General features: G+C 39.1%; 2 protein-coding genes across 4 annotated transcripts in view; one reads left to right on the top strand and one right to left on the bottom strand.

The window, feature by feature from the left end:
* The window catches only part of WDR25 (WD repeat domain 25), a 62,399-nt gene extending 60,436 nt beyond the window's left edge, over positions 1-1,963 (bottom strand). For both annotated transcript variants that reach the window (XM_062576853.1, XM_062576854.1), the window contains exon 1: positions 1,901-1,963. The gene's annotated coding sequence lies outside the window, so the exon portion shown is untranslated. The remainder of the gene's footprint in view (positions 1-1,900) is intronic.
* A 128-nt stretch (positions 1,964-2,091) lies between these two features.
* On the top strand, positions 2,092-24,855 carry WARS1 (tryptophanyl-tRNA synthetase 1). 2 transcript variants are annotated; one of them, XM_062577257.1, is made up of 11 exons: positions 2,092-2,158; positions 4,816-5,035; positions 6,096-6,303; positions 13,772-13,880; positions 14,798-14,917; positions 15,226-15,408; positions 16,629-16,729; positions 18,013-18,125; positions 19,204-19,377; positions 22,332-22,472; positions 24,364-24,855. In XM_062577257.1, exons 2-11 carry the CDS (start codon positions 4,922-4,924, stop codon positions 24,520-24,522), a joined length of 1,422 nt encoding a protein of 473 aa, XP_062433241.1. In that variant the 5' UTR covers positions 2,092-2,158; positions 4,816-4,921; the 3' UTR covers positions 24,523-24,855. The 2 variants fall into 2 exon arrangements, with proteins under 2 accessions (XP_062433241.1, XP_062433242.1); XM_062577258.1 differs by lacking the exon at positions 2,092-2,158 and adding an exon at positions 2,240-2,290.
* Positions 24,856-25,483: the final 628 nt, after the last annotated feature.

The raw sequence follows: 25,483 nt of genomic DNA, 5'->3' as shown, positions 1-25,483 counted from the left end.
AGTGAAAGTCTATTTCTGTTTTGTTTTCTTGTTTAGCTGTTAGTACTGGTCACATGACAGTGATTTAACTCAATTTTCAGATTTGATGCTGAAATCCTTGGTTTAGAAACATAGAATTAATATTACTGCAGAAGTAGAACATTGGAATTCAGAAGGATTACTCATTTAATTTCAGAATTAAGATATCTGGAATAAAAAAAAAAAAAATTCACCTAATCTACGAAAGTGTCAAGTTACAGACTATGGTCTGTATTCCACAATGAAGTTTTCAGGTACAGACTCAGACAACAGGCTCCTATTCAATGAAAACACACCTTCAAAGATCCTCTCCAAGATAAACAATTAGGACATTTAACTGGAACAAGGTGACTAACACTTTAGCCACAGAAAGTATCACAATCTCCCTCTAGAGGACATTCTATGTCTTTAGATAAGGTTTACAACAGCTAAAAGCAGTGACGGAAACTAAAAGAGCAAGGGAAAATTCTTCTCAAACAGTACAACTTAATTTATTAAAACAGTATTCCACTTAACCAATGTCAAGAAAAAATAAAGAAAGAGAAATGCTCCAGGACAACTTAAGTATCAAAGAACAGTATTAGCAGTTAATAAGTGTCCTTCCTCCTCCAAGTCAGCTTTGTAGGGGGGGGGGAAAAGAACTCTTAAAAAAAAAAAAAAAAAAAAAAAAAAAAAAAAAAAACTAACACTGTCCCAAAGTTTCCAACATTGCTCTAACTAAAGAAACTCCAGAACTAAAGCATATTGCACTTTGTTGTAAACATACTGGTTTTAATGCCTACACTAACTAGCTTACGGCATTAATGACATGCTTTACAGTGTAGTAAGCTACCAGAGAAACTTAAGAGGGTTGGGGAGGGTGATTTTATATACACCTGTTTTTACATATGTGTATGTACGGGGTGTGTGTGTGTGTGTATACATAATACACACACACAAACTGATGATACACCAGATAGTTGCACTACTATTCAGAGAAACCTCAACACACTGGAGAAACAGGCAGACAGGAACCTCCCAAACTTTAGCAAAGTGAAGTGCAGAGCCCCGTACCTGGGCACAAATTGTACCAGTACAGGCTGGGGGCCAACCAGCTAGAGAGCAGCTTTGTAAAGAAGGATCTCAGGACCCTGGTAGCCACAGAATTGAACACGAGCCAGCAACGCACTCTTACAGCAAGGAGGGCCAAAGATATTCCAGGCTGCATTAGGAAGGGTGTTGTCAACAGGTTGAGGGAGGTGATACTTCTCACCTGCTGAGGTCACATCTAAAGTACTATGTCCAGTTCCAGGCTCCCCAGTACAAGACAGATATGGATTTACTGGAGTTAATTCAGGAAAAGGCCTCAAAGAGACTAAAGCATGTATCACATGAGAGGTCAACATAGCTGGGTCTCATGGGAATCTTATTGATTTTTATAGCTATCTGATGAGACGTGCAAGTAAGACAGAGTCAGACTTTTCTCAGCACTGCCCAGTGACAGGACTGGGGCAATAAGCACAAACTGGAACACAAAAATCTCTTCTGAACATAAGAAACCGCTTCTTCACTGAGGGGGGTTGAACGCTGGAGCAGGTTGCCCAGAGGGGCTGGGCAGTCTCCACGCCCGGCGATGCCCTGGGCAGCAGGCAGCGTGCTCCAGGCGGCCCTGCCCGAGCGGGGCGGCTGGGCCAGACGGCTCGGCCAGCCCCAAGGCCTCCGCGCCTCCCCCCACGTCCGTCGGAGCCGGGAGCGCCCCGCGCGGCGCGCTCAGCGCCACACGCCCCGGGACGCCGCAGCCCGGAGGTAAGAGACAGGGCGGCCGCGAACCACGCAGGGTCCCGGGAGCGGTCCCGCCCGCCCGCAGCGCCGCCGCCCCCCGCCGAGCCCCCGCGGTACCTACGCGGCGGCGGCAGCGGCGCGGCCCCTCCGCCGGCGGCGCGGCCCGGAACTCGCCGGTTCCCCCTGCCGGCAGCCGCTCCGGCCTTTAAAGCGCGCCGGGGCGGAAACACGGCGCGCCGCTCGCTCGGGCCGCCTGCCCCGCGCCCTCCCGCGGGAAAAGGGGTGCGCGGAGGAAGGCGCGGCGGAGCTCTGCTGCAGCCGCGGCAGGCGAGCGGGGCCGGCGTCGTGGAGCTGAGGCGCGCCGGTGGCGGGGCTGCAGGTAGGGAAGGAGGCGGGAGGCGGGAGGCGAGGGTTCCGGCCGGGGTGCGTTTCCAGCCGGGAGGAAGCGCTGGCCGCGCCGGGGGGGAGGGGTGGTGCGATGGCCGTGGCAGCGGCGCCCTGGGCAGAGCCGGTGCGTGCGGCGGCCGGGCCGGGCCGCGCCGGGCCGCGCCGGGAGGGCAGGGCAGGGCAGGGCAGGGCGGCGCGCTGGGAGCCCGGGGCAGGGCAGGGGAGGCGGCGCGGGGCGCAGGAGGCGAGAGAGCCGGGACCGGGACCGGGACCGGGGCGGGCGGCGGGGGCCTGGCGCGGGCCGCGCGGCTGCGGGGTGCCGCAGGGCTCCGCGGCTGCGGGCCCAGCTCTGCGCGCCGCGTTGTGCAGAGCGGTTCCCGTACCACCGCTCGGCACACGGCACGCGGCTCGCATCGCCATCGCAGGGAGTCTGCGTGCAAGCTTTTGTCGTGTTTTCGTACGTAAAATTAACGATTAACCTGACTGAGAAGCTGGTTCTGCTATAAACTACAGCATATGTTGGAATATTTCTCAAGGCATGCTTCATGTGATGTCCGGGGACATACTGCATGGTTTAATGTCATTTTTCATTTGTTTGTTTGATTTCTAACAGACCTGATGCAATCTTCTCACGTACTTTCATCATTCATGAAAACTGAGTCATTGCTTTTGTAGTGCTGATTTCTTTGGAAGTTTTGATATACCTTCAAGCAGTGTTTGTCATGAAGAAGCAATTCTTAATGTAGTATAAAACCCTAATCTTTGATTCCCAGTCCTCTACACTTACCAAGTCAGATAACAAGCCATGAAAATAATCATAGATCTGTGATTGCCATTCAACTGGAAAGAGAAGAGGATGCAGTTGAGGTTTCCTGATACCTCTTTTCAGAATTATTTCTGAGCTTTATCTGATGATAATTTAATGTAATATTCTTAAACAGCCACAAGAGCAGGATCCATTACAAGTTACCCTGCACTTTATAGCAAGAACAGGCACGTCATTCTTGGCTTTCAAGTTTACACCATAAACATCACGTTTAAGTTCATCTGTGGCTCTGGTCCTAAATGTCTTAGTCCATTTTCAAGTTCCCATGTGTCTTTTTTTCCTCCCAAACCGTTTATATAAAGTACTTAATGTGTCTGGGACTGTATGGATTCGTAATATCAATAAGAAAAGAAGAAAAATGTTTCTGAAAAAAATTCAGGAAATCCATTTATTTCTTTGAATAGTTCAAAACTACATTTATGAATTTCAAAAACTGCTAAAGACCTCTGTCCCATGTAACTGAATTCATGGTTTGAATTCCAGCAGCAAAGAAGGCCATCTTGTTTTACCGTGTTAAAGATTAAGGTAACTAGAGAGAAGGCTGAGGTAGCAGTTGGTATTTTTTTGCATTCTGTAATCCTGATATCCTCATCTCTTGCTGCACTGACTAGGTTATTTTTGCTACTTCCTGCCAAAAATGCATTTTCATTTCACTATTGCATCCGAATACAGTATGTATAAAATAAGCATCAGTTTATGAATTAAGATGACATGACTTTCCTCAAGAAAAGAGCAATAAAGTAGCTTGGGTGGTTACATTAGTCAATCACATCAGATTGAGGTGTAGCACTTTGTCACGTTGGCCAAGTTATGTTATTGTTCTTAGGAAATTTACTTTTACCTCAATTCACTTTTGTGATTAGGATCTGCACTAGTATCTCATGTTACCAGAATTTTTTCAAATTATTTTATAATTCTCTTCATGCTTCTCATCATACCCTGCTCTTGTGGTATATTTATTCCAAATGAATCCATTTGTGATGGCTGCAGTTTTACTTAAAATATTGGTTTTCAGACAAATGTTGTCCTCCTCCCTCCCTTTTAAAACTTGCTTTCTTCAGTGTAAATATGATAAATTCACTGTAGTTGGAACCATAATGTTTTTAAAAGTCACTTTTCACACATCGAGTTAGTGCTTATTTATCCTCATTTCCAAATATTTAAACAACACAGTATTTGAATTTTTTTACAAAAAGCTGTTTAAGAGCCTGCGTGCTCCTAAAGACCCCAATAGAGAGCTGCTGAGCCTGAACAATTTCTTAAAATAAAACATTTCTGCCTTTGCAGTTGAAATGTGTTTTCATTCTAATGGCAGACAGGTAGCGGCTTCACTGTATTTCTTAAATATCAATCAGACAGTCTGTAAATACAATGTATCATGTAATTTTTGAAAAGTTGGAAGAAATTCCTGGGCCACTGCACATGTAATCCATATTACAGGAACTTCCATTCTTTGAAATTACTCAAATATATACTAAGAGGTATATTAACTGAAATTAAGTAAGGGAGAACTTATTTATGATACATTTATAGACTATAACTAAAGGGACAAAGATCAATATGTTTGTGATGTAAAATAATAACAACCTTGCTGGTTTTAATGTGTTTCATAACCAAAACTGTATGCTTGCTGAAGCATACATTATTTAACATTCCGTATTTTGTGAATTACTCTGTTGTAAACTATGCAATTATAGTTTTCCACAGTCTTCAAATGAATAAAATCAAGTTTGGGGTCAGTATAGTTTTTATATTCTTATTCTAATATTTGAATCTTGAAGATATATATAGAAGAATAAAACACACTATTTATCACCCTACAGTTCTCCGTCAGTTTGTTGCTGCTGTTTTGAATCTACAAGCTGAAAAACTGGAAGACTTTAGATTTATTTGAATTGTAAATAAAAGGATCTTTTATACTCTTGGAAGATGGCTGATATTCAGAACTGTGATTTGAAATCTTTGAGTCCACTTCAGCTGTTTGAAAAAGTAACTGAACAAGGAGAAAAAGTCAGAGCACTGAAAGCAGGAAAAGCACCAAAGGTATATTCATTTCATGTGTCAAACTCTATAATTTCTAGGTTTAGGTTGTCTTTAAGAGCACTGAATAATATAGTTGGTCAGAGATCTCTTTTATATTACATTAAGAAAAAAATCTTTGTTTAAAAGCATTTGTCCATTGTGTCTACTGTGGATGTATCTGGAGCAAGGTGGTTCTTAACAAGAGCAACTGTTGTTACTCCTGAAGTAAGAACAGAGTTGTATGCTAAAAATTTGTTTCAGACAATTGCCATGCTATGTGAAGTGATCCAAGCTATTTGGTTTTCAAATGAAGTTTGTATTATATTCTGTCATGTTTGTAGATTCTTACTTAATATCTCTTTCTACATACATTATCATACACACAGGCAAATACGCCTTCCTGTAACTGTGCTAACAACCCCTGCTGGGTCTCCCTTAAGTAATTTAGTAATTTGCCATTAATTCCTTTAGTTTCAATTCCCTATTCTGTCATCAGTATGTTGGCAAAGAGAGCTCAGTTTTAATATGGGTTGGTATGGGTGTGGAATGCCTGTGGGAATGAGCCTTTAAAACTGGCAGTCAAATAAAACTGATCATGTTTATGGCTTGTGTGATATGTTACAATAGCCCTTTATTAGGAAGATCATAACAGTTAAAGTTGTTCTTGTTCTTCTTGTTCTTGTTTTTCTGCATGTCTACCAATGAATTATAATAAGTAAGTCACTTTAAGGTGAGCCTCTGCAAGAACATTTTTAATCAAGTAAATTAGGTAACAGTTTATATTATATCTAAATACCTTAGAAATTTATACTTAAGATTGATTATTATACCTCTTAAAATCAAGTAGGTATTTTTTTCCCCCTCAGGCACATATGGAAAGGTGAGGCAGAGAGATTTTAAGTATTTTGCCAATGGTAACGCTCTAAATTCTAACGGTTAAGAAACTATTTTTCTTTTCTGTTGGGCATTGTTACTGCAAACATGTATGTAAAGGCTTAACTTAGAGCTTATAAATAAGTAATAGCATGGATGCTGTCTATTTTAAGTATATTAAGTCAGCTGCTTTTTTTCCTTTCTTCAGGATGAAATTGATGCAGCAGTGAGGATGCTGCTATCATTAAAACTGTCATATAAAACAACAACAGGACAAGATTATCAGGCAGGGTTGCCTCCAAGAGATCTTGTATCAATAAACAATGGTACAACTAAAGAAGAGGACGAGGACTTTGTGGACCCCTGGACTGTGCAAACATCAAATGCTAAAGGCGTGGACTATGACAAACTCATAGGTATAACTTTATTCACTGCTATTAAAGAATTTATGTAAAGTGATTCTGATGACCACAAAAATAGCAAAAGATTGTAACAAATTCAAAACCGTAGACACGGAATAGATAACTTTTAATTTATGTCAAATCTTAGTATTCACATGTCTGAAGAATGATCTCCAGAGGTCCCTTCCAACCTTACCAATTCTATGATTCTATGATACAGAATGTGGGAAAAGGGACAGGCCACTTGGGAGGAATATAGGAATGTTGTCAGAGTGCGCAGTAATGCGATGAGGAAGGCTAAGGCCCATTTGGAATTAAATCTGGCGAGAGATGTCAAGGACAATAAGAAGGGCTTCTTCAAATACATCAGTAGCAAAAGGAGGACTAGGAAAAATGTGGGCCTGCTGCTGAATGGGGTAGGGGGCCCTGGTGACAAGTGATACAGAGAAGGCAGAGTTACTGAATGCTTTCCAGTCTTTACGGCTACAGCCAGCTCTCGGGATTCCTAGACCCTGGAGACGAGAGAAAGCCTAGAGAAAGGTGGGGGAGGATTGGATTAGAGAGCATTTAGGCAAACTTAACATCCACAGATCCATGGGCCCCAATGGGATGTGCCCATGAGTGCTGAGGGAGTGGTGGATGTTATTGCTAGGGCCACTCTCCATCATCTTCGAAAGGTCGTTGAGAACAGGAGAGGTGCCTGAGAACTGGGAAAAAGTCAGTGTCACTCCAGTCTTCAGAAAGGGCAAGAAGGAGGACCCAGGAAACTACAGGCTGGTCAGCCTCGCCTCCATCCCTGGAAAGGTGATGGAACAGCCCATCCTGGATGTCATCTCCAAGCATGTGGAGGAAAAGAAGGTGATCAGGAGTAGTCAGCCTGGATTCACCAAGGGGAAACCATGCTTAACCAATCTGACAGCCTTCTATGATGAAACGACTGGCTGGATAGATGAGGGGAGAACAGTGAATGTTGTCTACCTTGACTTCAGCAAGGCTTTTGACACTGTTTCTCATGACATCCTCATAGATAAGCTCAGCAGGCTAGATGGGTGGATTGAGAACTGGCTGAATGGCAGAGCTCAAAGGCTTGTGATCAGTGGTCTAGTTGGAGGCCTGTAGCTAGCGGTGTCCTCCAGCAATCAGTACTGGGTCCAGTTTTGTTCAACTTACTTATCAGTGACCTGGATGAAGGGACAGAATGCCTCTTCAGCAGTTTTGCTGATGATACCAAACTGGGAGGAGTGGCTGATACACCCGAAGGCTGTGCTGCCATTCAGAGAGATCGGGACAGACTGGAGAATTGGGTGGAGAGGAACGTTATGAAGTTTAGAAAAGGCAAGTGCGGAGTCCTGCACCTAGGGAGAAATAACCTCATGCACCAATACAGGTTGGGGGCTCACTTGCTGGAAAACAGCTCTGCAGAGAAGGAGCTGGGAGTGCTGGTGGACAGCAAGTTAGCCTTGAGCCATCAATGTGCTCTTGTAGCCAAGAAAGCGATCAATATCCTGGGGTGCACTTCCAGCAGGTCAAGGAAGGTAATCTTGCCCCTCTACTCAGCCGTGGTGAGGCCACATCTGGAGTAAAGTGTCCAGTTCTGGGCTCCTCAGTACAAGAGAGACATAGAGCTCCTGGAGAGAGTCTAGCATAGAGCTAGGAAGATGATTAGGGGCCTGGAGCATCTCTCTTACAAGGAAAGACTGAGAGAGCTGGGCATATTTAGCCTGGAGAAGAGAAGACTGAGAAGGGATCGTATCAATGTCTGTAAATATCTTAAGGGAAGGTGTCAAGAGGATGGGACCAGAACTGTTCTCAGTGGTGCCCAGCGACAGGACAAGAGGCAATGGGCACAAACTGGAAGTTCCATCTGAATATGAAAAAACTTTTTGACTGTGAGGGCGACAGAGCACTGAAACAGGTTGCCCAGAGAGGTTATGAGGTCTCCTTTTCTGAAGATATTCAAATCCTACCTGGATGTTATCCTGTGCAACATGCACTAGGTGACACTGCTTGAGCAGGGGGGGTGGACTAGATGATCTCCAGAGGTCCCTTCCAGCCTCAACCATTCTGTGATTCTCTGTGTGACTGTTACTTGTGTAAGAGGCATGGGGAGGGTTTGGGGTTTTCTTGGGAAGTTTTCTAATGCTTGTAGAAAGGTGTGAAGTATAGAATACTTTGTTGACGCAGTCTCCAGGTCTTTTTGAGAATGACTGGTATGACTTTACTGTAAATAAGTTACGTAAAACCAGTGTCGTTTTTACAATGATAGGTGGTGTGTGAGTGTGTGTGTATACTTACTGCCTTTTGACCCACCTTCAAATGGTGGATTAGACTGAAGGGGTTTTCCACGCTTACACTGATAGCAAAGTCATGAATTTGGTAGATGAGTCATTTAGCTTGTTCTAAATGATGTGTTTTTCAAAGAATGGTAGCTACTCCAGGAAGTGAAGCTCTTACTGTTTGCTATTGATAAACTTCCTCCTCCTCCTTTAAAAAAAATATTAAAATATTTTATATATCTGACAGCTCTTACAATAAAGGAAACCACCAATCCATCTATTTATTAGCAGTACCAAAGAAAGGTGCCATTGTGTTTGTGTACATGCAAACTTAAAAGAATGAAAATGCTAAAAGCAAGGGTTTTAATTGAAAGGGACATTCTTCTTAATTCGTTGTCCTGGGCGTGCCCTTATTTATGCATCAAAACAGCCTGTAAATATTGTGGGAAGAAACGTTATGTCAGTAAAGTACTAGAGATGAGCATCCCTGGAGAATGTAGGCTTTTTGACTTGAGCATGAGCAACGAAAAGATGAATGAGTGAGAATGTGTTAGAATGCTGATATTTACCAGTGAGCTGAATAATGCAAGTGACACAGAATCACAGGCTAGTTAAGGTTGGAAGGACCTCTGGAGATCAGCTAGCCCAACCCTCCTGCTCAAAGCAAAGTCATCTCAGGACCTTGTCCAGTTGGGTTTTGAGTATCTCCAAGGATGGAGACTCCACAACTTCTCTGGGCAACCTGTTGCAGTGTTCAAAAACTCACAATACAAAGTTTTTTTTTTTCTTATGTTTGAATTTAATTTCCTGTGTTTCAATTTGTATCCCTCCCCTCTCCTCCTTTCACTGGCCATGACTGAGGATAGTCTGCCCCTGTCTTTGTAACTTCCCCTCCCCCAACAGGCATTTATACATGTTGATAAGATCACCTCTGAACCTTTTCTTCTCCAGGCTGAACAATCCCAGCTCTCTCAGCCTCTCCTCATATTACACATGCTTCTGTCCCTTAATCATTTTTGTGACCCTTTGATGGACTTGCTCCAGTATGTCCATGTCCTTCTTGTACTGGGGACCCGAAAACTGGACCCAGCACTCCAGATGTGGTTTCACCAGTGCTGAGTAGAGGGGAAGAATCACTTCCCTTGATCTGCTGACAACACTTTTCCTAATGCAGCCCAACAGGCTGTTGGCCTTATTTGCTGCAAGGGCGAATTTCTGAGTAACATTCAACTCCTTATCCACTAGGATCGCCAGGTCCTACTATGCAAAGTTTTTTTGCAGACAGTTGTCACCAAGTGTTGTTCCTGCCCAGGTGCAAGACTTTGCATTTCCTTTTGTTGAACTTTGAGATTGCTCTCTGCCTATTTCTCCAGCCGACTGAGATGCCTTTGAATAGCAGAACAAGCATCTGGTGCACCAACCACTAATCTCAATCTCGTATCATCTGCAAGTTTGCTGGAAGGGCACTGTGTTTCATTGTGCAGATCATTAATGAAGATATTAAATAGTGTTTGCCCCAGTATTGACTTCTGAGGTATGCCACTAATGACTGGCCTTCAGTTGGACTTTGTGTCACTGATCACAACCCCTTGAGCCCAGCAATTCAAGAAGTTCTTAGTCCACCTCACTGTCAATTTATCTAGTCTGTACTTCAGCAGTTTGTCTATGAGGATGTTACAGGAGACAGTGTGAAAGCCTTTCCAAAGATGAGATAGACAATATCCACTGCATTCTTCTCAGGCACTGAGCTAGTCACCTTGTTGTAGATGGCTGTTGGGTTGGCCAGACATGATTTCCCCTTCATAAATCTATGCTAACTACTCAGCCACTCTCATCTTCAATATGTTTGGAAACAGTTTCCAGGATTGTTTGCTCAGTCACCTTCCTGGGGATCATGGTGAAGTTGGCCAGCCTGTAGTTCCCTGGATCCTTCTTCTTCCCCTGCCTGAAGATCAGAAAGCCATTTGCTTTCTCCCAGTCCTCAGGAACCTCTCCTGGTCTCCCTGACCTTTCTAAGATTATCGAGAGTGACTTGGTCAGTAAAGTTACTGTGTAACTAAAGCTACTGGTTATTAGTTTTCCTTATTCAAATGTAACAGGACAGTGGTGAAAGAGGAAAAGCACACAGTAAATTTTCAGCAATGCAGCCATACTTTTGAAAACAGCAGAGCAAGCTGTTCAGCTTTCAGGACATCTTATCTTAAGGACAGCAAACTAAAAGCTGTCTTTTGGTAAAAGCTAAAAAACTATAGATTAAAAGCACACTAAAGAATATTTTTAAAGCTTGTGAGGGAGAATGTGTCCCTTTTAGCAGCTGTCTAGGAAGGTAGAATCTCTCTGGATAGAGAGACTGAAAAGTGTTGAACTTTACCAGTTTATTAAGTTTCAAGCATAACATATCCAATATCTATAAAAAAGAGTACCTGTTCAAATCTATAAAAGGACTTCTTATATTACTAACTGTCTATATCTTCACTTGAACTGCATTTGTAACTGTTAGAATTAATATTAACATACTGTAAATATGTGTGGTACGACTGGCCTGTATTGCACGTTTTTACAAACCAGCATTATCTTTTAAAATAAAAATCTGAAAGCTTTAGCTGTTAGTATTAAAAGAGGAATAGTAGACCCTTTCAGGAGGAAGTGGGGATAAGAGGAATTAGGTAGGGAAAAATTATTTAGTTTTAATGAGAAAGAAGAGCGTAGAGAAAGAAGAGGTACTCTGTGAATGTTTAATAAAGTTATTCAGGCATTTCCAGAAAAGTGTTCAATATGACAGAGAGGTTTTGGCCACTTTTTTTGACATTGTACAAACATTTACAGGGTGACTAGCCCCAATTAGTCTGGAGCATTTTCACGGTTTCTATTTCTGTAAGATTAGCCTCTTACCAGTTGTTAGTATTCTGCTGAATCAAACATTTTTTATGTTCATTTGGTCTCTGGTAGTATTCATTCAGATTATAATTACTTTGACGTTTGGTAATGCATTTTGTTTGCTAGGAAGAAATTAATTTGGTAATTAAGTTCTGCTCCGGACAAGCAGATATAATAACTCTCCCAAAACATATGAGTTAAATTGGTATTTGCTGAATCATGAACCAGCATTTTTCTTTTTTAGTGGCATTTGTTTTAATCAGTCAGTGAATGGCCTCAGTGCTTCCTTTGCATGATTTCTTGCACTCACCTAGAGTGAATGAACAATTGCAAACAAGAACGTGTGCCTGTTGAATAATGGTGAATGATAGACCTATTTTCTCTTCCCATTTAATAATGAATTTGTATATAGTTAGAAAACTTGAATTTAGTACAAAGTCCAGTAGTAATGCAAGGGCATAACCAGGTTATTCTAGAAGAAAATGAATTAGATGTGGAGAGTCTAGAAGAGCAGAAACACCTCGAAACTGATGGTCAGACTGGATATATTTCCATTCCTCTCTCATGTCAAGATTGAATCTTTTCTTCAGTGAGGGTTCTGAATTTATTTGTGAAAGGCTGCTCAGCGAGTAGTCCATGTAACAAAATACACCATCAAACTGGAACATGCATCTCAGCCAGAAAACAGGAGAGGAGCTCAGAGTGTCTAAATATTTGGCTTTTCAAGTTGTCCTAGTGTACTCAATATTCCTTGTTGCCCCTGTAGCTAGTTATTTTGCTTTGTAAAATGAGTTGTGTTCCCAAGGCAGTACATCAGGTGAACAACACGGGTGAACAGCTCTGTCTCCAACTGGAGTCAATCTAGCTGTGTTATCTAGTGATGCCAGGATGTAACATTAGGAAATCTAAACCTACCTGCTCTCATAGGAAGTTGTAGTCTTTAGAAGAACATTTTGGTTAGTTACCATACTCTGTAGGAAGGCTTTTAATATTTTGTTGCTTTTGATTAAAAAAAAAAGAATTAAAAGATGGGAATATGCATAAGGAGGGAGTTAAAAATAAACCTGATTCTATGTGGGACATTCAAAGTAATTACACTTGTGTTTTCCACAGGGTGAAAGTACAGTAGTCATACAAGTCAAATAGCTTGCTAGCTGCATAATGAATGGGTCTAAGTTGATTTCTCTGTCTCTGGTTTCCTTAGGAAACTGTTACAATATTTGGGATTTGTCAAGTGTCGTCTCTATGTTCCAGTGGAATGAATATTTCCTGTTACAGCTAATGCAAACTTAATTGCTTCTGCCATATGGACGTATGTCTTATAAGTGGGGAATTTGCCAACATTGTCTATTTTTAAAAAAATACTCGAAATAGACAGATCTAGGTATAACCTACATATAAAAGAATTTTTACTTCCAGAATCTCTGTTTTACTCCTTTGAATACCTTGGAAGTTGCAATAATAAATACTGCAAGTTGTTCTAATTCTGCATAGAACAGAATAGTAGCAAAGAGCAGATTCTTGTCTAGATTTTAGACATGGCATATTGAGCTGCTTAGAAAAGTCCCCAAGAACTGGGATTGGAGTATAACAAGCTCTACTGAAGAAAGGTTTCCCCAGTTTGGTTTTATCTGCAACAGGAAAAAATACTACCTTTTCAATCTGCCAAAACTTTTCCTACATGAAATGACTGCGCCTAAATGCCTGGAAAAATGCTATCATATTGATCAGCTGATTTTCTAAACCACCAAGCATTAAATCCTACTTCATTGCAATTAAAAGTATTATGCATTACCTTTTGAAGCCTCTTGAGGGGAGTGGTGTCCATAATCATGTAAACATAAAAGAGTGCCATTTGCATAAGAATATTTGGGGTTGAAGATGAAAGCAATATGACCTGAGAGCCGAAAACTTGGGCATCAAGAAAGAAGCATTCAGAGCCTTGCATACGTTTTAATGCTGTTGTTTCCAGAGGCCACCAAGTTACTGCCCTAAATATGTTTCTTTGGCATGCTTTTGTTCTGCATAAAGAATATTCTTGCTTTAGGGAAGCTGTGGCTATAATCATCAGTCATGGATGGTGCAACACTGCCTGCTGTGAATGTGCTGGGTTTGCTAACATAAGCAAAATTAGTATCAGGGACTGCTGCTGGGACTCCAGGCAACAATCAGGAAAATCTAGCCATTTTGTATTTTACTTGAGACTTGAAGAATGAGTTGTCTCTTTTTATTTAGGCTGTATTGGTGTGTTCTTGGTAAATACAAGATTTGGTAGTAGCTGTGCATTTTTTTACTTTTTTTTAAACATTTTTAACATTTTATTATTGCAGTTCGGTTTGGCAGCAGTAAAATTGACACAGATCTGATTAATCGAATAGAAAGAGCTATTGGGCAAAAACCACATCGCTTCCTACGCAGAGGAATTTTTTTTTCCCATAGGTGAGTTTTACTTTTTTTAAAACTTAAAGGTCAGATCAGATGGAATTTCTGAGAGCGCTATCAGGAGAAACCTATCCCCAGCAAATCCATGGGTTTTTTTACATCCAGGTAAACCAACCATATAATTTGAAATGAGTAAAAGTACATCAGGTTTACACTGTCAACATTTGGAATGCTGTGTTATTTTTTAGTATATGTGCCAGTTTCTGGTATGTCCTCATTAATCCCCCAAAGAAGAAAGATGTGCAGGGAATTTTTGCTTTCTACGGGTTCCAATTTGACTCAGTATGTTAGCAGCCAGATGGAGGAACTGGCCTAGCAGAGAACCCCAGGGTTCATATGGAGTCACTGATTTCAGCAAGGGTCCACATGGCCTGAGATTCTGGGTCTATACCTGTTTGGTTACATAAAAAAGACTCATGGAATAACATTAAGCACCAGCCTTCCAGTCTTCTACACAGTCTAGCACACATGGGTTTTTGGCCCATGGCAGCCAGCACTTTTCAAACCAATGCCTGGGTGAGATTCAGGACAAAACCCCTTCCAGAGACTATTCCCAATAGATTGGTCAGCCATGCCATCCTCTTTGGGTAGGGAAAAATTTCAGCTGCAGGGGTACAAACTAAGCCATCCTCCTTCCCCATAGGAAGAGGAAATTATTCCTAGCTCTGTTTTATTAGGCTTTAGAAGTTACTATCAAATTAATTAATTTTAAAAGTTGCAATTTTTGTATTTTAATTATTTTTTTCTTTGCTCTTTTTCATATGTTAACTGTACCTGGGTGTGTTTGTTAGATACTATATTTTATTTATTCGGTTTTAAACACACTCAAACTTCAAATGGAAGCTTTTTGCTATAGATATTTCTTCTTAAGTTCTGTAAGAAATGCATCATGGTTTTCTCTGCTTTTTCTTTAGAGATATGGACCAAGTCCTTCATGCCTATGAAAATAAGAAGTCCTTTTACCTTTATACTGGCAGAGGCCCTTCCTCTCAGGCAATGCATGTTGGTCATCTTATCCCGTTTATATTCACAAAGTAAGTTATTTCAATCGTTTATATTAATCAAAACATGTTTTTCCTAGGGAAATATTGAATATTGTTGTAGAACTACTAAAATCATACATTGTAATGGGTTCTATTTATTTCAGGTGAATATTAAGTAAATGAAAAACTTTATGCAATCATAACTGTTCACATAAGCACAAGTAACTGCATATGGTACAAAGATAAGAAAATCAGACCTCTTTATATCTTTTGTTTAAATGTATGAAAATATTTTAGCTGCATTACCTTATATCTTCATTTTAACTTATTCCGAGATAAAATCTTTCTGCTTTTATTAGGTGGCTGCAAGAAGTATTTGATGTTCCCTTAGTTATACAGTTAACTGATGATGAGAAATACCTTTGGAAGGACCTGACAACTGAGAAGGCATATGAATATGCTATAGAGAATGCAAAAGACATTATTGCATGTGGTTTTGACATCAATAAAACCTTTATCTTTTCTGATTTAGACTACTTGGGGTAAGTATAAGATTTCTTTAGAGCACCGTGATCAAGAAATTTTCGCTTGAGCTTTGACAGACAGCAGTGTTTAGATAAATGTATCTAGAGTTGAAAGCTTCAAGACAAGTTGTATAATATTTAAAATAGAAACTTACTATTTTTTTTGCTGTCTACATGTTTTATATATGTTCTCCTGGCATTCTTCTGTATAATACATGAACAAGGAATTGTGTATAATACTCAAGCTTAAATTTAAAAAAATAATTTAAACCCCTGAAGTGTAAGAATTTCTGAACCACCAAGAAACCTCCAGATTGTTTTATTTAAGATGATATCAAAACCTTTGCAATTTGTTTACACTTTATCTGCATTATGTTACTTATTGGAAAAGGTATTTCAGCAACTTGTTATGGTCAATTAGTTTAATAATACAGCATGAAAGATTATTATTGGAACTTTCAGCAAAGTTTAAAGACGATTTTAAAAAAAAATGCTATTGGAGTTGCCTTATCAGGAGGAGGAAGTTACATGGCAGAACCCAGAACTGAAACTTTGGGCTTTGCTCTTTCATACAGGGGGGATGAGCTTCCTTGGATGCTTAGGATGAGAGAATACATGTTTTAGAATACATCTGTATAACGTATAGCTCCCAGAATGTGGGGCCTGCAAGGCATTTCCTCCTTTCACTCCCCTGACTTTTCCTGACTCAGGAAAGTTGCTTCAGGTTTTCAGCAGAAGTAAAAGAAAGAAGTTGCTGAACAGTTTCAGATTTGGAAATGCTGCTGTTGTGTCTGGTAAGAAATATGGGACCAGGGAACTTAGCCCACAGAAAATAAGAACATGAAAAATCTGAGTTACTATCCCTTTGAAGTGTCCCTTACGGGATGCACATAAGGGATATCAAGCAGCACACCAGTCAGGATGCCCGAGTTCACAGAAAAGCATAGAGACAAGGCATTTTTGCATCATTTACAAATGAAAACATTTCTGTTTTCAGATAATTAATTGTGAAAAATTTTGTTTGCAATAAATGTTATTGGAAAAAAAGGAATATATTAAACTTGTTTGTAAGTAGTCATTGATTATCATCTAAATGTGCCACAAAAGACCAAAATGGTGCCTTCAGAGATTTAATCCTGCAGGGTTTGTGGCCCTCTCTCTTATGGAATGAAAGTTTCTGTCTATATGCTTTTTTGTTCTTGACTCCTCTTTTTATTTTTCCACTTCCTTTCTCACAGGACAAGTGCCGGATTCTACAAAAACATCGTCAAAGTTCAGAAGCATGTTACATTTAACCAAGTGAAAGGAATCTTTGGCTTTACAGACAGTGATTGCATTGGTAGGAAATAATATGGATTTCTAGAAATGATGCCTGTTTTCTCTTTCTATGGAGCGATTTAAGGAATTAGTAAACAGATTAGTATCTTCCACTCATGTAACAAACAAAAAAAGCAAGATCCCTATTTCTAAGCTGATTCCGAAAGGATACTGTTGTGGTGCCTTCACTGTGGAAAACATTTAAGAGTGAAAGATCCAATATGAGAGCTACTTTCTGGCCTTAGCAAAAGTGAAGTACAAAGCAGAGAAGCTGAAGTGTCCAAGATAGAAAATAATTATTTTTTGTAACTGTTACTGAAATAGTCAGTAATATTTCCAAGAAATTTCTATTACAAAATTATGTAGAAGCTTTTCTCCAGAAAAAAATCTATTAATATGCACATACCCACATGTGACAAAAATTAAGAGGTGCTCAAGAGCCTGATTATCAAGGTGCTGGGTAACCCTGTCTTTCCCTTACTTCACTGCAATTGAAGGCTTCTATCACACTGGCCACAGAAAGACTCTTGTCTCTCACAGGACTCTCTTGTGTCAGAGATGTCATTAAAACCTTGGAATTCCTGAGTGGCAGCATCATTCTCTGGCCAGTAGGTGGGCCAGCAGTGGCTTTTCAGCATCCACTGTTACCAAGGAACTAATTCCTACCAGTGTTCTATTAAATGTTGGTATTATGATGACGGCTTCTTTCCATATTTGGAAAAATCTACTGTTACCATTCAGATCTGAGAAGGTTTTGATCAGGGAATCAGCCTGGTCACTCTACAATTAAGCATTGTATAAAAAAGATCGTTAGACACATCTGAGGTGCTTTTTCATTACAATAATATGCATATAGCAATGGCTCTAAGATCTTAGAGTGAAACTTGCCCAATAGGTAGATTTGTAATCATTCTCTCACAAAGGAAAAAAAATGAGCAGTTCATTAGAGCGATGATAAAGTCAAGTATATTTCTGAGAATTGTAGATATTCTGAGAGGAGAGATGAGGCAGGTACATTTCCATGTACAGAGCATGTGCTGATGAACTTTTTCCTGAACTTCTGCCATCACAGCCTGTCGTCTTACATCAGTTCTATGTTAGTTGAAAATACGTTTTGATGTTGAAAGTATGTTATGATCACAGAAGGTAAAGGTGAAGATTTTTTCTCAAATAAGGGAAAACTGCATGATAAAGACAGGAGTTGGTCTTCAACTTAGCATCTGAATGATTCACTTGTGTATTATATATCTTTTTATCATTGCATATTTTGACTTTCTCAGCTTTTTCAAATGTGTTATTTTCTAGGAAAGATCAGCTTCCCTGCTATTCAAGCTGCTCCATCTTTCAGTTCATCATTTCCACAGATCTTCAATGGCAAGGAGAACATTCAGTGTCTTATTCCGTGTGCTATTGACCAGGTTAAAAATAGTATTACTTAATTTGATTTTTCATGTATTTATTTTTGTAGTATACCCTTCAAAATTCATGGTACTATATCAAAACTTCTATAAAACATTCCTCTGAACACCTTTCTTGAGAAGAAGTTAGACGAGATAAAAGAGTGTTGTGCTGTGTCCTGACAAAGATGAAAGCTTTCATAGCCTCCCAGTCATGGATTCATAATTACTCATTCTTGCCAGTCTTGGATCTGTCTTGATCTCAGCCTGGTTCACAATGCACTGGCATCTATGAAAGCAAAGACTGTGAAATCTTCAATTATGCAAAAGCATACTGACATGAGGATAGAAAGAAACTTCTGGCCATTTCTATGGTAACCAGAACAAGAAGTAATGGACTTAACTTGCAACACAAGATGTTCACATTAGGGAAGAACCTTTTACCACTAAAAATAACGAAGCACTGGAGTAGTTTGCCAAAAACCTGCAGAACCTTAATAATTCAGATCTATAGAAAGAGGATAGACCAACATCTACTACAAATGACAGTAGTAGTATCATTACTGTAGATAAATATTGCTTTTAGGAATCAAATTCTGCACCCTCTGGATCTTTAGTTGTTTTAGTTACAGGGACAGTCACTGGAATGTAACGTAATTATATTCATCAGCCATTGCTTTATGCAGTAAAACTCTTGCAGTTGGTTTAAGTCAGGTCAGCAGCACAGCACTGCCAGCTTGATCATTGATTTAGTTTAGATTCTGTGATGGTTGTTAAATACGGTTAGACTGTATCCGTGTCCAGACTATTACGCATAGTTTTCACATCTATTTGAATATATCTGTTAACTGAGGGAATGGGAATGTGTAGTAAAAATACAGAAATAAAAAGAGATTAGGGATTTTTTGTTCATTTTGTTCCTCAAGATGATTTGGCTGCCTGAGGGGATTGGGAATAGGCTATGGAACATTTTTATTTTCTTGAGGCCACTTGTTAAGGCATGAACTAATGCCTAACAGTTAGTACTAATCAGCTTTCATGTTCTTGTGCTTTCATGTTTTTCAACTTTATTTTGTCCTTTTATTAATGGTTGTTCTAGGATCCTTATTTTAGAATGACCCGAGATGTAGCACCTAGAATTGGACTTCCTAAACCAGCCTTACTGCACTCAGTCTTCTTTCCAGCCTTGCAAGGAGCACAGACAAAAATGAGTGCTAGTGACCCAAACTCCTCCATCTTCCTCACTGATTCTCCCAAACAGATCAAGACCAAGGTAAGAACCTGTGCAACTTGTGGGCACAAAGCTTTATAATGAAGAGAAATGATGTTCCTCATGATTACAATGATGACTTTTTCCTGTTTTATTTAAACATGTTGGCATCCTTTTTCCCATTCATTTCATTGCCAAGCTTCTTCAGCAATTGACAAAGTTAGACAAATAATGTAGCTAGACATTAGCTAGCATAATCTACAAAACATCCTGTTTGTTCATCTGATATCTGCGGAGATTCTTGTTCTAAAAAAAGCATCTGTGTTGCCATCATTTTGAAATTTGACAGTCCATGATAAAAATCAAATAAACAGCTCTTTCTCTCAACTGCCTCTCCATGCTAGGAGCACAAAATGTTAAATAGTGGTAGTTGCAACACTTTTCAAACTTTCCCTGCTGCTTGGAGATTTGCTGGTGACATGCACTCCTTACTCCAATTCCCATATAAATATTATGTTGAACCTCATCTGAATTTTACAAGGAGTATCCTATCTGGGTATATTCATAGTGCCCCTTTTAGTTCCAAGGAAAATCCCTCTCATCCAGTGTCAGATGACTTGAGTTAGGCAAAAGCTCATCTGTGTCACAGCAGTTTAAAACCAATCAAACCAAAAAGAAGTCATTAGATGGAAAAGGATTTATAGACAAAATAGCCAGACCTGAAGTTACTATCAATCGAAACAAGAAAAGTTATCTATTTTGTTTCTGCTGGGTAATCTTGGATTAATTCTCTGATGATTTACAAACATTTATATTGGTCAAATTCTTCTGCAGTTGTTTCATAATGATTCGTTATCTGATGTAGAAACTAGTTAGAGTAAGCAGTACTCTTTTGAAAAAATAGAATTCCTCATGGTTTGGATGGAATTCTTACCATTTATTTATTGCGTTGCAGTGAAACATTTGTTTTTTAAAAAAACAAAGCCTATAATTTCAGAATAGAGGATACTCACTTAGTGGTAATATTGGTAGTATTTTTCACTTTTTCCTGGCAATCATCTAATATTCTTTAAAGAGATATGAGATATTTTATGATCAATTATTAAGTCCGAATTCTACTATCTTTGAGTGGGTTGGAAGAATAATAATAGAGGAAAAATCTAGCCATTTGAAATATAAAAACTCTCCAAAGGAAATCCTGAACACAATGTAAACTATTGAGTAATGGAGGACAAACTGACATTTGTTTCAGCTTAGGAATCACATCACAAGAGCTAGCTATGAAAATATTTCTTGAGTGAAAGACAAAGTGTTTGTTGTGGCCAGGAAAACAAAATTCAGAGAAGGAATGGTGACTTCTCATCATAGCTAAAGGTTAAAATCAGAGCACCACTTTTGTACAAGAAGAAGTATCATTTGCAGCCTTTTTCAGATCACTAATATATTGAAAATTAATGAGATTCAAAACTTGCAGGTAATAAAAAAGGAAAAATTAGTCAATATGGGAAAAGATTGAGAAGCATCTAGGAAATTTTTCAAAGGAAATTAATTATTACTGTAAATTCTTATTTCACATATCAACACTGAATTACAGCTCAATTGTTTGCATGTTTTATTAGGACCTGTAATTTATATTCTAAGTTATCTATATTAATTCAGAGAAGAGATCAGTGCATCACTGATCACTGAAATAATCAATGAGTAGGGGCCAGTGAAAGTAAGAAATGAATGCAAGAATAATATGGAACACTTTTTTATGAAATAATAATATGCCTTCAGCCAGCATATTGTAGTTAGTCCCTCTCACCTTAGTAAAAAGATAAAATATAGAGATTAGAGACATGGGAAAAAAATAGACTGGCAAGACATGGGAATCTAGTAAGGAGATATGTGAGGGAAAGTGCAAAAATAATATATAAAAAATTAATTTTACAGATCCTGAAGCAGCTATTCGGACTGTCCTACAATATAAGAATAGATGAAATGTGACAGATGGCAGTTTATTTTCTTAAGATACTCATCACTGCATAATTACGGTATGCAACTCATTTCCACAAGACATCTGTAACATAGTGGTTAGAAAAACTCCAAAAAAGCAACACTGATACAGATAATAAGAATATTCAAGAATGGTAAATATGAAACAAACAATTCCTAGGTACCAGAACCAATAAAATCTTACTTCATGTGCATATGTTTCTTTTGGCTGTTGATGATACCTGAAAAAAGGTACAAGATCCAAATGAAAGCTGTCTTTATCATTGAGGAAGGCTTTTCTTCCTCATTCTTGCTATTTTCTTTAAACTTGTAGGAAGTTTGGCATCCCTTGAGAATGCTAACCGTGTCATTTTTTTTTAAAATAGGCCAGTGGCTTCTAAATTGCTATGAATGGGATACGCAGATAAGCTGTATTTACCAGTGCAATTTGTCTGCCTGAAGGAAGCTATGCTTAAGAAGAGGGGGAAAAAGTCAGCATGTATTTCATATTTAGACTGAGCAATTGGGCCTTTGTCTAAGGATAGCCATCATAGCCAGGGTTTTGTAATCTTTAACCTTGCTTTCTTGTGTTTTCTCACAGAAAAAAGAGGAAACTGAATTCTCTCTAGAATTTCTTCAAAAATTCTCCATTCCTCCTCCATCTCTTTCAAAGTTAATTTCTTGATGAGTTATGTGTATTTTTTCTTATAGAAAGTACATTTGTTGTAAGCACACAGTCTCCCCGACAAGCAACAGCTTCTTAAACTTTCTTGACAAACCTTGTTTGCATTTATTTTGCTTTCTGCTTCCTTTTCACCTGGTTATGTGATCTGTGGAATGTGTGTGCGTGGTCATTTTTCTGTGCTAGCTTCTAATGACCTTCCTGCTTCAGTCCTGAGAGGTTCTGTGTTAATTTGTCCCACTCATCTTTCAACTAGTCCTTCAGCTAGACTTCAGAGGGTTGTGATACACCTCTTCTTTCAATGTAGTCATCTGCACTTTTATAGAAATTATATCATCAAATCTTTATGTTGTTTCAGATTAACAAGCATGCCTTCTCAGGAGGTAGAGATACTATTGAAGAGCACAGGAAGTACGGGGGTAACTGTGATGTTGATGTTTCTTTCATGTATCTGACCTTCTTTCTGGAAGATGATGACAGGCTTGAACAACTGAAGCAGGTAAGTAGCCAACTTAAAGATAGTACTATTCATTCCTTGCTGGGAGGACAAAGCTGTAACGAAAACCTCCTATGAAGCTTCTTCAGGAAAATAATTATGTTGCTCTTCTTCCCCTCTTCATCCTTTATAAGGTTCACTGTATGTGGTTGTTGCAATGTTTTGCTTTCTCACAGGTTATTTGGTCTCTACGTTTTTTTGAAAAAAGAAAAAAATAATAATTTCTCGAGTATTTTCATAAAAATCCCTAACACTGTGTAGGACAGCCTCTCTCCTACTTTTCACATGGTTGAACTTTGTTGAGATTCATGTTGCTGTTGTATAATAAACCCTGCCTGTGCCTAATGTGCAAAGTACCTAAATACTTTGCAGCTACAAAAGCTAATGTCAAAAACTTGTTGGTTTTTTTTGATCTTTTCTTCACAAGAAAGGTAATAACAATGAGGAACTGATTCACTGAGCCCAGATAAAAGCTGCTTAATATGACTAGTATTTTCCTTAAAACCATCTGGCAGGCTTCTGTTCCTGGCAGCAGTAGCAAGAGCTTTCACTGCCTTCGGATATATGATCATCATCAACACTAGGGAATATCTATTCTGTGGAAGATGGTATCTGTAGCTAATAGTACCCAGGTCACATTGGTTTTTTCAGCTTTCTCCTGGTGGGAACAGCAGTAAGAAAGGCAAGAGCTATGGATTCTTCTCTAACCCTTTCACCTTTCCCATGCAAGGGCAGGTTAGGTAGCTACTAATCCCCTTGCAAATTCTTACAAATTTCTTATGTATCTGGAGCACAATCGAGGTACTAAGCAGTTTTCCATTACTCTCCAACCATTACAGCAGTATTAGTGTAACTCTGCTGCAGAGCAGTATTAGTGTAACTCTGCTGCAGGGAACACAAAACCTAGACCACGGTCCTCAGCTTGCTGCAATGCTGCCTCTGAGCCAGATTAGAAAACATGAAGTCACAGCTTATACTGTCATTAGTAGAACTGCTTCAGTTACAGTACCACAGGGAGAAGCTTTTGGAAGTGGATATTCAGACATAGCGACATCAGCTCGTATTCGAAAATAAATCCACTAAAATTAATTAAAACAATTCAGTTTGTTGTTGTTAAGGTGTGTGACTATCAGCAACAGTTATGCCTTGAATTAGTATTACCAATGGCTTGATGATAAGAGAAAGTAATATTGTCATGTTCACGGTCATTTCAAACTGTAGTTGAACTGCCTTAGCTGGGGCTGAGCACAGTCTTCTGTTTAGCCTGTGTTTGCTGCTAAAGTGTTTTCAGTAGTAGAGCAATTGAACGGATTGCCAAGAGTGAACATAACTCCTAGTGTCAACAAAGATTATCAGTGTCTTTGCTATAAAAAAGAATACTTTAATCATATCTAACCTCATAACCAAACTCAGTGAGATAAAAATATGAGAATTGTTACCTCCTATTGCAAAAAAAAAAAAAAAAAAAAAGAAAAAAGAAAAAGAAAAAAAAAGAAAAAAAGAAAAGAAAAGAAAAAAGAAAAAGAAACTAACCAAAGCAAAAAGAAAAAGAAAACAGCTGAGGGCAATTGTTTATTTGAATTGGGATTCTAGGGAGGAAAATGTGCAGTTTCCTGCAAGTAGTTACAGGGTTTCCAAGTTAAAATCTTGTGAATGTGGCTTTTTTCAGTCAGCTTGTTACATATGAAATTGCCCAACTGCCTTAACTTTTTAAAAGGCAACAAGTAATTTTTCAAGTTACATTTTCAAATTGATACCAGATGATCTTAAGCATATGCTTAGTTATAGAGACATCCAAATCTTTATTCGCCAAGGACAGACTTTTAAAGAAATTCTTGTCACTAAGCCTCTTTTCATGTAGCACCATATTTAGCTATCAACACTTCCTTGACAGGCATACACAAGTGGGGAATTGCTCACAGGGGAGCTGAAGAAGGTGCTTATTGAAACATTGCAGCCCTTGATAGCAGCTCATCAAGAGAGACGCAAACACGTCACAGATGAAATGGTGAAGCAATTCATGACTCCACGGAAGCTAGCTTTTGAATTTTGAGGAGATGCATATGTAACTTATCACTTGATAAACCAAAATCAAATACTTGTTGTCTTCTGTTGTATGTCATCACTCCCTAGTTATGTACAGCCTGCTATCAGTGCTTTATAAATATTGCTTTTAATGAGTTACTTACAATAAGCATCAGAGTACAGAAAAAGTTTTAAAATATGACTCATATCTATTTAAAATCCAAATGTGTTCATTGAGGAATTGATTCTATACAAGACAGAATTGACTGATCTTGCAGAGAAGCATGTCTGTCAGCATAGGACCCTACTTTATTGTATTTCATGTTGAAAATATAAATAAAATTTCCATTTTGATGCTGAAGTCTAACTTGTAAATTGCTTTAGATATGTTGGTAAGAGGTCATATCTCAGAAACTAATAACTGGCAGCTCCAATTTCTTTTGTTTTGTATAGCTTTGTTTACTAGACTACATGTCCTGTTGGGCTACTTTGGAACGTGCTGTACACATGAAGATGATGAATGTTGCAAAGTAGATTACACAGTGACTTAGCCTGAGATCAGTAGAGAAAGGATGGAGGCCTGTGAGTTGAACATAGGAGTTAGTGAAAATCTAGTTAGCTTTGTTATGCTCCTTCTCTTTGACCTGGGACAAAGTTACAAAGTTACAAATTGCTTTTACTTTCATTTCTACAGCTATAAAACTAGTCTGAATGCCAATGAAGGGAGGAAGCAAAACAGGGTTGTAAAGTCCCTTGATGTTCTCAGGTGAAAGATATCACAGATGAAAATTTTAGTTTCTACTTACGAAAAATACTAAGTGTTGAGTCATGCTGTGAGAATGAAGTCACTGCTGGACACAGTGATATTTCTAGGGCTATATATCTGTCCTGTTTTACTGCACCAGATCATTTAAACTAGGGGTACTTATTTTAAGATCTATCCCAATGAGAAAATCCACTTTGTTGAAATACCTCATGTAATACCTCAT

Source organism: Rhea pennata, chromosome 5 (assembly GCF_028389875.1).
Source record: "Rhea pennata isolate bPtePen1 chromosome 5, bPtePen1.pri, whole genome shotgun sequence".
In the NCBI taxonomy this organism is placed as follows: domain Eukaryota; kingdom Metazoa; phylum Chordata; class Aves; order Rheiformes; family Rheidae; genus Rhea; species Rhea pennata.
Note: the sequence above shows the minus strand (reverse complement) of the source record. Positions and strands in the feature narration are given on the sequence as shown.